Source organism: Manis pentadactyla, chromosome 6 (assembly GCF_030020395.1).
Source record: "Manis pentadactyla isolate mManPen7 chromosome 6, mManPen7.hap1, whole genome shotgun sequence".
NCBI classification, from domain to species: domain Eukaryota; kingdom Metazoa; phylum Chordata; class Mammalia; order Pholidota; family Manidae; genus Manis; species Manis pentadactyla.
The window spans coordinates 17,256,308-17,269,007 of NC_080024.1; the positions used below are offsets into that span (position 1 = coordinate 17,256,308).

At 42.1% G+C, this 12,700-nt stretch overlaps 1 protein-coding gene across 4 annotated transcripts in view; it reads left to right on the forward strand.

The window, feature by feature from the left end:
* NHEJ1 (non-homologous end joining factor 1) overlaps positions 1 to 12,700 on the forward strand; it is a 74,833-nt gene that overhangs the window by 5,004 nt on the left and 57,129 nt on the right. For all 4 annotated transcript variants that reach the window (XM_036915037.2, XM_036915029.2, XM_036915046.2 and 1 more), the window contains 2 exons: positions 4,111 to 4,249; positions 4,845 to 4,903. In XM_036915037.2, the coding sequence (XP_036770932.1) occupies positions 4,111 to 4,249; positions 4,845 to 4,903 (198 nt within the window). The remainder of the gene's footprint in view (positions 1 to 4,110; positions 4,250 to 4,844; positions 4,904 to 12,700) is intronic.

The following is a 12,700-nucleotide window of genomic DNA, read 5'->3' on the forward strand; positions in this document are numbered from 1 at the left end:
GAACACTTGTGTAATGATATAACTGAATAATACGTGAAGAAAAAACTAGCTCATCTAGGCAAATTCCTTCAATTTGGTAGCTGCGATAAGCAAAGGGGTTACAGTGTTTAGAGTGGAATGAGTCTTGGTTGACCGTGGAAGGAGGTTAGCATTGAACAATTTATTAACAATTATGCTTTAAGGTAAAATAAGATATTTATTATTAAAAGGAGAAGAAGAATGCCATCTCAGGGAAACCCCTTAAACCTGAGGGAGATTTATAGGGAAAAAGTTAGAGCCAGTGAACACTGGCAAGCATGTAGGTGGATACTATTTCAGGCTTGTATGTGTGCCTGTGAGGTCACACAGTCATATTTTTTGTTTGTTACTCATTCTTGTGATAGTTTTTGTCTAATTTTTTTTGAATGAGTAATTCATGTAAAAGGCCAACATTTCAAACAGAATTTAAGGATATACAGTGAAAAAATAGGTCTTTCTACCTGCCTTTTCCAGTCTCTCCTTTTCCTTCTCTAAAGCAACTACTAATAACAGCTTCTTGTGAATTCTTAAAGAAAGCTGATTATAGGTATGTATATAGGTATATACTCATGCAATCAGATACATATCTGGGTATATGTATGTGTTTTCACAAATCACAGCATGCCATTTACACTGTTCAGTATCTTACTTTTTTCACTTAATTGTAGAACTTAGAGATCATTCATAGCAATACATTTAGAAGGCCTGCCTTAATATCTTAATGGCAACATAGCATTTTACTACTGAGTATATTAACACATATTTCATTAATATGCTGCTGATAGACACTTAAATTGTTCCCATTCTTTTGTTGTTACAGTGAATATCCTTATATTTACATTTTCAGTGGGTACATGTGTGAGTTCATTTCTAGAAGTGGAAGAGTTGAATCAGGGAATATTTGCATCTTTAATCTTGTTAATGTAATGCCAAATTGTCTTCCAGAGAGGTTATGCAGCTTAACTCCTACTAGTCATCCTGGAGAGGAAGAGAGTGTCTACGTCCAGGATTTCCCTACGCCTGCTACCATATAGTTTATTCACATGAGTAATTTAATAGTTCTTAAGTCTCTGCAGGCTATCGTGGAGTATATAAACTTTTGGTGTCTGCTTTCTAACACCGACCCCATTTCTGGCCAACTCCTCTTCATCTCCTCCTTCCCACTGTCTGTCCTTTCTAGTAGTTAACGTAATCCTTTGTTATTGTTGTTATTTTTTTCCCTAATGCAATTCTTGATATTCCATGTTTTGACTTTCGAATTTGTCACCTCTTTGGCCACTTATAATTCCTAGGAGTCACATCCCAAATGATTTTTTTGTGGTAGAGAGAGCACAAACTTCGGAACCAGCAGACCTGTTGAATTTGGAACTGGGCTCCACCCCTTTGACTACTTATATTACCTCGGATGAGTTACTGAATTTTTATGAGACTCGATTTCTTCATCTGTAGAATGAAGATACCAATCACAACCTTACTGTGGAGTTGTGGTGATTAGATTAAGAGAATGTGTATAATATTACTTAACTTTAGCATTACAGTGGGTCCTTTTGCTATATCCAAGCTTGATATTCATCTTGTGATTGATAACTGCCATTCTGCTATCCTGCCTATGACTTGTGAACATTTCTGTGGGAAACCTGAAGATGTGGGGGGAAATTACAAACAGCTTTTTCTCTGGAGTATACTGACAACTCCTGCTTCTATATCCGCTATGTTTCCTGACCCCATTAACTGTTGTGAGCTCTTTGAGGGCAGAGGCCTCAGAGGGTCAGAGCCCGTCTTAGGCACATACTAGGTATTTGTTGAACTGACTTGTCGAACTGCATCTCTTCATGTATTGTTGTTGGTAAATGAAGTTGTTCGGGAATGGAATTCCCTGACCTAAAATGCTTCAAGATTTTTCCTTATAGGGTATGTGGCTTTGCTTTGAAATCCAGTACTTTAGCCATAATGTCTGTTCTAATTAACTGATTGAAGCAAGTGTTCATCTAACTCTGAAATGAGTTCTACTCCAGTGATTCAGAGTGGTATAACCCAATCCTGTGAAATTTTTTCAGAAGTTAAATATTTACTAATAAAAAGGGTTTTTTGTTGTTGTTGTCGTGGGTTTTTTTTTTGCTGTGTAGACATTCGAGTCTAGTAGGTTATTTCAGGCATCTGGTATGGTATTGCCATATTTAATTAGACATGGCATTGATTAAAAACTGTTTCTCATCATGTTTCATGTTGTTATATTTACCGCTCAAAGCAAGTGCTATTACGATGGCCTCCCAGAGGGAGGCTGGTTATTCACTTCAGGAGCTTCTGTTGTTTGACTATCACGGAATCAATGATGATGTTGCTTGGTTAGCACTTAGTTACTTTCAGTTCCACCTACCAAATGTTGACTTGCTTTCATGAAAGTATTCACCTGTTCTTTCTCCTGATCTGCCTTGAACAGGACCATACTTAACAAAACAATGCCTAAGAAAGAGGGTTAGGTCTAGAGCAGATAAATTTCCCAAAGCAGAACTTCTGCCACATTCTGAATAGCACTTCCTGGAGGCTTAAGTTTATCCTAAGGACCTGAGCTGGGATATAGTACCAGGTTGGGATGTGCCATGTGATGGAAAGAAATGACTGGTGTCTATAGCTGGACCTGATTTTTTACTTTCCGCTCTGTGCCAGCCCTGCATTTGTTGGGTCCTGGTGCCAGGACAAAAGTTGCTGCCACTAACCCCTAACTGCCACTTCACCCCCTCACTCACCCAGTCTCTTTTCTTTTAATCTGTTCTTAGAGGAATGGGGGAAAAAATCTGTTCCTCTCTGTCTGAGTTGTTTTCGTAGTAAGTTTTACTAGAAAATTAATGGAAAATGAAAACACAAAAATCTGAAGAGTCCAGACTGCTGACCCTGATCCAGATGAGTCTGGCTTGCACATCTTATGGACACTCCAGTAACTTTTCCTCACTTCAAGCCTGTGTGGCATGCCTTGTCTAAAAGTTCTTTGTAGTTCTAGGGCAGTGCTTGGCAGGTCAGTTCTGGCTTGCTGCCTGTTTTTGTAATGTTACGTTAGTACCCAGCCACCCTCACTTATTGCATGTTGTCTATGGCTGCTTTCATGCTACAACAGCAAAGTTGAGTATTGCAGTAGCATAGTTGTGGGCTGTATGGGCCACAGCGCTGAAAATATTGACTCTCAGGCCCTTACAGAAAGTTTTGCTGACCTCTGATCTAAGGCATTTCTTCTTAGTGCCTCCTTTAGCTCATCTCCATGGGGGAAAGGAAAGGAACTCTGGTAACATCCCTTAGCCACAAATAGATTATTGATTTTAGTTATTTTCTTTGGCTAAGGCTTTCTTCTAAGGTTAATGGGCATCTTGCATATGTGAATTAAATGATTATTCTACATAGCTATATGTTATATGAGAACATCATCCCAGCTGCACTGCAGTGTGGCTATGCTCATTTCCTTTCTTACCTTAATAAGAGCAAGATGTGTGCCAGGGTGGCTTATTCCTTCTGAGGCTGGTTTCTGGGTGACTGGCTTGCTTCTATTTCAACAATGACCTTGGGCATTTTTGCATTTGCGGAAACAGATTGAAACTCTGGGCTCATTCTGGACTCTCATCAGCCCTGAAATGGCTGTTCATTAGTAATTTGACTTTCATAGCTCTCTAGTTTCTATTGATTTTTGTTTTCTGTTATACTCCAACCCCATACTCTGTTTTAGCCACACCTACTTTCTTGAAAGTTTCTTGGCTCTTCTGCCTGTGTCTCCCAGTCTGCCGAGTTGAGTCAACACTTTCCTCTTATCAGCTGTATCACATTTTTCTCTTTCACTCACAACTCTGGGTTATCTTTACATGAGTATTCTCCTTTATTATTCCTATCCTTTTATCTGTGTCACAAAGAAAATCCTTGAACTTCTTTAATATACTTATGCAATTATATTTGTATTTACATTCATGTAAATGGATTACCTTCCTATGAAGCAATACATTAAGTCCCTGTGAGAACATTTAGCTTGCAGTATTTTCTTTGGTTCCTATTACAGTGTTAGGGAGTACTTTGCAAGTATCTGTTGGCTAATTGATATCTCTTCCATGAAAGGTCTCCCAGCATTTGGTTCGTCCTTTGATGGGCATGAGTCTGGCATTGCAGTGCCAAGTGAAGGAGCTCACAATGTTGCTTCGAATGAAAGATCTAGAGATTCAGGACTACCAGGAGAGTGGGGCCACCCTGAGCAGAGGTGAGAAGACATTCTTTGAGATGCTGGGTAGGGAGTGGTACAGATAGTCGAAGGGCTGTAGGAAAGGGGGGAGACTCTTTTGCTTTCGAGAGGTGCTTCCGTAAGGGTGGGTGCTGAGTCCTGACCAGAATGGGAAGAATTGATGCTAGGTGACACTATTTTCTGCCTTGAATACCTGGCTGGCATCCAAGTAGCTAAAAGAAGCTGTAACTGAGTTCAGATATGCCCATGTAATGTTATGGAAAGACTTTGGAAAAGGGCCAGTAGATATACAAAATTAGCCGGGCAACATGTTCTTGGGACTTCAGGAAGCTGCATAGTTCTAACTTCAGAGCAACAATTCATCCTGACCTCTGTCTTTTGGCAAGAACTAGAGCCCGTGCTGCCACCGACCCTGTCATTTGTTGCAGATCACCCTCTTCTCCTCTTGTTGGCCTGCACACTCATTGCTGCTTCTCCCCATGGGCTGGGTGCCTCTGGATGTTGCATCTTTATGCTCTTCCCCAAGACATCCTGGGCTGTTTCCTTTCCATCTCACAGGGAGGGAGTTCATCCTAAGACTCATATTTCTTTTCTCTATCTCTTCTTATTACAGATCGGTTGAAGACGAAGCCATTTGAAGAGAATTCCTTCTTGGAAAAATTTATGGTAGAGGTAGAGTATCTGTTTTTCCCTTTCTGTTTGTGCCACTTTCTTTGCTTCCTCTTTCCAGGTGCCTGAATGGGGACTTGAGTTTTCCGTGTTAGGTTGCTTGCACGGTTGGAAAGTCCTTTCTCTGAAGAAGTTGCCTATAGAAAGTCTGATAAAGCTTGAGGTGTACTTGTGGAAAATGGGGGAACATAGAGGGAAAGAATGTAAAGGAAAGTGGGCTGATCAACATTTGTAAAACATCTCTGTTAAAGTACGAAGGGCTTTAACAAGTATCTGTTGGCTAATTGATATCTCTTCCATGAAAGGTCTCCCAGCATTTTGGACTGAATTGCCAAAAATGCTGTTTTCTCTAGCCTCTACACACATTGTTCCCTCTGTCTAGTCCCTCTGTTAAAGTACGTAGGGATTTCATTTGGAATTCTCTAAAGCTTCATTTGGCCAGTTGGTAAATTTTTGCCTGTTGAAATCTAATCACAGGTCAGTATCGTAGAGTGGGGCTAGTCAGTATTACTTGTCCAGGCCCCTTCAACAGCCCACAGCAGAGGAAGGCGAAAAGTGTAGGACTACCATTTGGGGACCGTCTTGTGGGCACAGTAGGCTGTGGAAAATCACAGTGTTTATGCAAGGGGACTGGCAAAGAAATGAATGAGGAATAGATAATTGTGGGCTGTCAGAAGCTCCTGCCTAGGTTTCCCTTCTAAGGATTGAGCCTGGCCAAAAGAAACATCTATTAAATGCTAAACAGGGGAGTATTAATAATAGTGACCTTTGATAATACCAGTCAATATTGATCTTCTCCTTCTCCAACTCTTCTGGGACTTGTTGGTTGTACAGTTAGTACCTTAGTATTATTGCCCTATTTTCTAATTATACCTGTTGCCCAAGTTGGTACTTTAATATGTAAGTAAATAATGTCATTATAATACTGTGTTATGTGTAGATTATTCATATTTCTGTCTTGTCTCCTGGGCTAATTTGCAAACTCCTTGTGGACAGGGACTGTGACTCATACTTCTTTTGAACATGAAATTAGTACTTTTCATTGGGCTAGGTATAATAAAGCAGGTGTTCTTGGCTTGGAAGCTTCTATTCTGCCCTTGTGCATTGAGAATGACCCTAATGCTTGGGGTCTTAAACACCAAGAACAACAAAATGGCCAGTTGAGTGCTCAGTCCATCTACTGAAGCAGTTGTAACAGAAGAAGGAAAGCATTGTTGTGATGTCCTGAAGCAGAATAGGTTTCAAATCTTAATAGGGAAAAAATAGAGATCATTAAACCTAGACTTGTAACAGAGTGATTTCCTAGGCCATTTTTCTCTCAGATAGCTTCCCCCATCTATAAGGCTTGGTATTAAGGAGGTTGACGTAGGCTGGGAATGACCAGTTCCTGCCTCAGCCCCTTAGTTAAACAATGCAAGGCTATTCTTAGCTCAGCAGAGAGGTCCCTTTCTGCTCTAGTGCCTACATACCTATCCAGCTTGGTTTCTTGACGTTTTTCTTATGTGCTTTATACTTCAGCCATATAGAATGACTGAACTGCCACAAATGCTGTTTTCTCTAGCCTCTACACACATTGTTCCCTCTGTCTAGAATGCCCAATGCCTTGGCCTTACCTACATTGTAAATATCTATTGATCTTTTAAGTGTCAGCTTCAGCTTCTTTGGGTGACCTTTCTTAATGCTCCCTGTAAAGGTAATCCTTCCTCTCTGCTGCTATAGTACTAGGGTTTGTACCTCTATTTTACCACTTATAACTTTGTAATATTACTGTTTGTATGTCTGCAAGACTATGTCTTTCTCTTCCACTGATCTGTGGACTGTTTGAGGGCAAGGACTATGTTGAATGCATTTCTGTATCCCCAGCACTTAACATAGTGCCTAGAAGTAGAAGGTTCTCAATAAGTTTGTGGATGAATATAATGAATCTGTGCAAGGGTGATTTTATGAAAATTGTGGCAATGTGGCCTGTGGATATAGTGTTGCTTGTTAGATCTATATTTGGGGTCTTTGGTTATCCTCCTGGTTTATTTTGCAGCTTTAGATAAATCACTTCTCTCAGAGCCTTCATTTTGTCATTTGTAAAGTTAGGGGCTCATCTCTTTCATGTTACTGGGGTGGGGGAATCTCTGCCAAATTGAATGAGAAAGCATATAGAATCCAGGTGCTGGCCCAGGAAGGGTGCTGTTGTTTTGGAGCCAACTATTTCAAGAATACTGGTCCTCTAGGATCTCAGTGGGTCACACCCCAAACCATAGAGACGTGCAGCATTTTATTATATGTGGAAAGGACCTGAGAGACAGGTAGTTGTAGCTTTCCATTTCATAGATTAAGACAGTGGCCTCAGAGAGATTAAGTGACCTGCTGGAGGTCATATAGCTCTGGGTATTTGTTTAGGACCTTCTGCATTTTTGGTCTAGGATTATCCTTAGTTTGTGTCGCTGCTTTAAGTGGTGGTACATCCCAGTTAGAGGAGAATTTAGGGCTAGGATAATGTGGGGTTCTTATGACCTCTGGGATCACTGAATATCCCGTATGGCTGTTAGAATTGAAAGGTTTTCTAAGAGGACTGAAGGATTTCTTAGGACCACTGCATCTTTTCAGTTACTCTGCTTGCCTGGGGTCCTACAAACAGGACACAGAAGGGTCGTGGGGTCACCCAAGACTGAGCTGAAAGGATGTGCCATCAAAATAAGCAACATAGGAAGATAAACAAACCAGGGACAGAGAGCTTGGGATGAAGGTGCAGGGGCCCAGGGCTGATGTCAGAGGGTCATGTGGTCAGTGCTTGGGATCTGTTTTTCCTAATTCTCTTTGGGACTGGTGCTAGGCAAGAGGCCACAGAGATAGGGCACTGGGAGGTTTCTAGGATACTAAGGCCAGGAAAAGTGATTAAGTATTGAACAGAAGTTACTTTTCCATATTTAGTCCTTTTGTCTTTCAACTCCCACTATGAGCCCCTGATTTCTCATTTCCAGGGAGCTCAAGGGGGCCAATTAATGGTGGCCTAACTAGAGGGAGAAATGCTGGCAATGTTGATGCAAATCAGCTGGGTGGGGTGGCTGCTGGCATGATCCTCATAGAGGGCAAGATCCCTACAATGAGCATTTCCTAGAATTCAGGCCTGAGAAGCACCTTCAGGAGGGACAGATGAGTCCAGGAAGGGGGTACTATTATTGCATGGCAGTAGGAGGTGTGTTAAAGAGGAAGTTTAGGGTGAATAGGCTGGGATAGCCCCATCTCAGTCTAGTCCTCTGGAGGGAGTTCCTTTCCCTAGCCCTATCCATGCTTTCTTTGCTCCATCTGGTTGCCATCAGGCTGTGTGGCTGCTGGCAGGCTCTTTATTTATTTATCCCAGTGTAATGGGGTGAGGAGGGAGCTGGCCTAAGGCTGGCATTCCGAGGCTATGCCGCTGAGCCACAGGCAGTTTGCATGGGTGTGTGAGTCACTGAGGCTGCATGCTGCTCAAACCAGACTTGGCCAGGCTCAGGGACAGCAGGCAGCCCATAATAGAGCCCCGCCCTCTGCATCTGGCAACCCCTGGCTAGGCTTCAGCTCTTGACACCAAAACCTGGGCAGTTGCATAAAATTGGCTTCGTTAGATGGAGCGGGGGGTGTGCTTAATGGACAGAGATTTTGCACTTCTCTCTATCTTCAGAGGAGAATAGTCAGAACAGCAGTCACTCTCATTGGGGTACTCTGAATGCCTTTTAAGACTTGAAATAATCTGTTCGGTATCATACCTTAACCAATTTTATTATGTAATTATATGACTACAGTTAACATTGATTTGACTCAGCATCCTAAATGTAGTCTTGGCCTTTATGTCCTGTCTAGCCTTGGTTACTATCTTCATCCCTTCTGTGGTTGCAGCCTGATTCTAGAGCAGATACTTCAAGCTACAAAGGTATTCAGCGCTGCTCTTAGGAAGCTAGAAGTGATATTAAAGACACCTGAGGAAGCTGGGGAGTCCTTTAACCTGAAAAGTGTTATCCCGTTAAGTTGATTCACAGACAGCTTCTACTTGGTTTCCTCAGCTGGCATTCTACTCTTTACGTGCCTCTTAAATGTTAATGTTACCCAGGATTGTGTCCTTGATCCTCTTGCTCTTCGCTCTTTCTTTCTGGGTTATCTCATCCAGACCCCGGAGTCAACTATCACTTGCACACCGCTGAGTACTGATTTTGTATCTCCGCTATGTTCAGGCTGTATTCCTTTCTGCATATTTGACATTTCCCCCAGAATACCTCACATGTAACACCCTAAATATGTCCAGAATTAATCGTCTACTCCTCCAATTTCTACTCCTGTTTCTCTTCTAATATTCCTCATCTTGGGGAATTATAACACTTCCAGTCAGTTTTCTAAGCTATGAACTTGGTATTTACCCACTTTTCTCTTTGTCCTTACTTCTAAAACCTAGCTTGTCAACTGTCTTTTGAATCTGATCTTCTCTAGTTCAACTTCCACTGCCTTCCATTAGCCACCCCCTTCCCTCTTTTTGGTTTGACCATGCAACAGCCTCCTTATTTGTCCATATCAGTCCTTATGCCCCTCCAGTTGAACTTGCAGTTAATGGCAGAGTGATGTCTTTGGAATAGAAACCTGATTGCTTAAAGTCTTTTCATGGTTCCCAGTTTCGGAAAGGATACAGTTCAAACTCCTTGCACACCTCAGAAGATTGTTCTTGATTTGGTCCTACTGACTTCTTCAGCCCGATCCTCTGTCACTGCCCCATAGCACTCCACACTGAAGTACAGCTTCCTGCCTGTGTGTCTCTTGACCAATTTGCCTGGTATTCTCTTCTCACTTGTCCTCATGGCAGACTCCTATTCAACTTTTCCAACTCTGTGCAGCCATCATCCTTTTTTGTGTTTTCCATGACCATTTTTCCTTTCCTTGGTCTTCTCTCCTTCTTCCAGGCATGGGTACATTATCTCGCTCTTCCTGCAGCCTCCTGTGCATACCTGTGCCGTAGTGTTTGGCGGAAGGGAGAATATCAGAAATGAATATGGAGGCAGGGGACAATTGAGTTGGCTGATCTTTTCCCGTTTGTGTTTTTCCTTGATAATGCTTATCAATTCCTTCTCCTCAATATACTCTGTTAGCATTGCTCCCACACTGCCATGTTCTCCTGTTTTTCTTCCTACTTTATTGGCTGCTCATTAGACTCTTTTGCTCATCCTTCTCTTAGCTCTTAATGTTGGAGAACCCTGGCACTCACTCAGTCCTTGGTGCTGTATCTTTTTTCACTCACTCATTTAGGGATCTCATCTGGTCCCATGGCTTTAAATACCCTCTTGCAGATGAATCCCAAATTTATGTCCCCCAGGCTCTAGACTGCCTGCTCAATATTTCCACATGTAAGTCTAGTGGAATCTCAAACTCAGCATGTCCAAACTGAACTCCTACTTGTATCCCCAAATTGGCTTTTCCAGCAACCTCCTCCCATCTTAGTTGATGGAAGCTTTGTCCTTTCCTAGGGCCACAAACGTTGGAGTCATCCTAGACTTTTTTCTCTCACACCTTACATCTAATCCTTCAGCAAATCCTGCTGGCTCTTCCTTCAGAATATACCTGTAGTTTCACCTCTGCTTCACGGTCTGAGTCACCATTGTCTCTTTCCTGCTTTCTTGCAATAGCCTCCTTCCTCCTATCCCTGATGCTGCCTGCTTGCCCTCTCCTGGCCCACTGGTGCTCTTATCTTTTTTCACTCCCCCAACAGAGGGATCTTCTTAGAACACAAATCACATCATGACACTCCTCTGCTTAAAGCTCTTCACTGGCTTCACATTCCACTTACAAAAACCTTGCCATGGCCTACAAAATCCTACGTGATCTTGACCTCATCACCCTTCTGACCTCATCTTCCACCACTTTCTCCATCCTTTAGTCCGCATTGGCCTCCTGCTGTTTTTCTCACACTCTAAGCATCACCTGCCTTTACTGTTTATGCTGCCTATTCCCTCCACCCAGAATGCTCTTTCTTCAGGTATTTGTATGGCCAACTCCCTCACTTCCTTTATGTCTGTATTACCTATGTGCTGTATAATAAGTTACTCCAAGACTCAGTGGCTTAAAAGAACAAGCATTTATTATCTCATATTGTGCTTGAGACTCAGGAATCTGAAAGCAGTGTTGCTGGGTGGTTCTGGCTTTCATGAAGTTGGAGTCAGGATGGCAGCTGGGAATGCAGTCATCATAAGGGGCTGGAGAATTCACTTCCAAGCCCTCTCACACGGCTTTTGGCAGGAGGTGCCATTTCCTTGCCCATGGCCTCTCCATGGGGCTGCTCACATGACATGACATGACCCTGGCTTCCTCCAGAGCAAGGGATCCAAGAGAGACTGAGAGACCAAGACAGAGACTGCAGTCTTCTTATAACCTAATCTCAGAAGTGACGCCCCATTACTATATCGCTAAATTTTCTTCATTAGAAGTAAGTCACTAAGTCCAGGTCACACTTAAGGGGAGGGTAATTAAGCTCCATTTCTTAAAGGTAAGCATGGCAAAAAATACTGGACATATCTGCATGGACTACAGTGCCTGTTTAATTGTCACCTCCTCAGTGGAGTTCACCCTGACTATCCTATTTAAAGTTGTTAAGCCATATCCTTGCCTCTCTGCACCTGGCACTCCTATGGCATGTTACCAAGCTCTGCTTTTTATTTTTCCCATAGCACCTGTCTTCCAACATATTACCATAATTTACTTATTTTATTTGCTTATTGTTTATTGTCCATCTCCTCCTTCTAGACTGTGTAAGCTCAACAAGGACGAGGATGGGCACTGGTTTATCCAAAGTGCCTAGAACAGTGCCTCTGTACATAGTTGGCACACAATAAATATTTGTTGAATGAAGGAATCATATTTTCCCACTCCTCTTTATTTTCCCTGTCTTATGAATCGGCCATGCAATTATCACCTGATAGAAGCCGGAGACTTAGATAACCCTACTGTTCCCCCAAGAGAGCACCTCTGGTAGACAGCCATTCTACTGTCTGCCCTGTTTCTCTGACACTTAGTTTCCTGAAAGGTAGTCCCAAATTTGGGATGAAGTGTAAACTTATAATCTTTTATTATCGAGAGATCTTAGAACCTCTTTTTTTTTAAAGACCCACTTTAGAAGTTAAATATCTCAACTACCAAAGGAATAAGAACCTACCAAAGTCCTGCGAAGAACTTTAGTCATAGAGCCAAAAGTAAGCTTGCGAGGTTCCTCTTTCCTAAGATGTAGGGTTCAGAGTATGATTTTTTAGTATCCTTCATAGGCATCATAAAGGATAAATGTACCTGCATGGGAATGTTCTCCCTACCATTGCGTGTGTCAGTCCCCTGATCATCAAGAGAAACATGCACTTAATTCATTCTTTTGGTATTCAGTGTAGTTCATGTGCACTATGCTGGCCTCTGTGAGAAATAAGGTACAACAGTGTTGTCATCAAAGAGCTCACTATGCTGAATAAATAATCATAGGGGCCACAGTAGTGGATGATTGGAAAAAGCTTCCTGTAAAAGACAGGACTTGAACTGGACTTTTTTTTTAAGTTTTTCTAGGGAACTATGTGGAAGGCATTTTAGGTGGGAAGCACATGGGCAAAGATATAAACTAAGAATAAGAGTAAGTGGGCAAAGATATAAACTAAGAATAAGAGTAAGTGGGATTCGTAGAAAAGAAGGTTAGCAAGGTAATAGCTTGAGGCTAGGTTGTTGGGGGGGCTTACATGCTGGAAGACTGGTGATTTATTCTGAAGGTAAATGCTCTCTAGCCCTTTTCTGCCTGTAATCCATTTATTTGCTCAT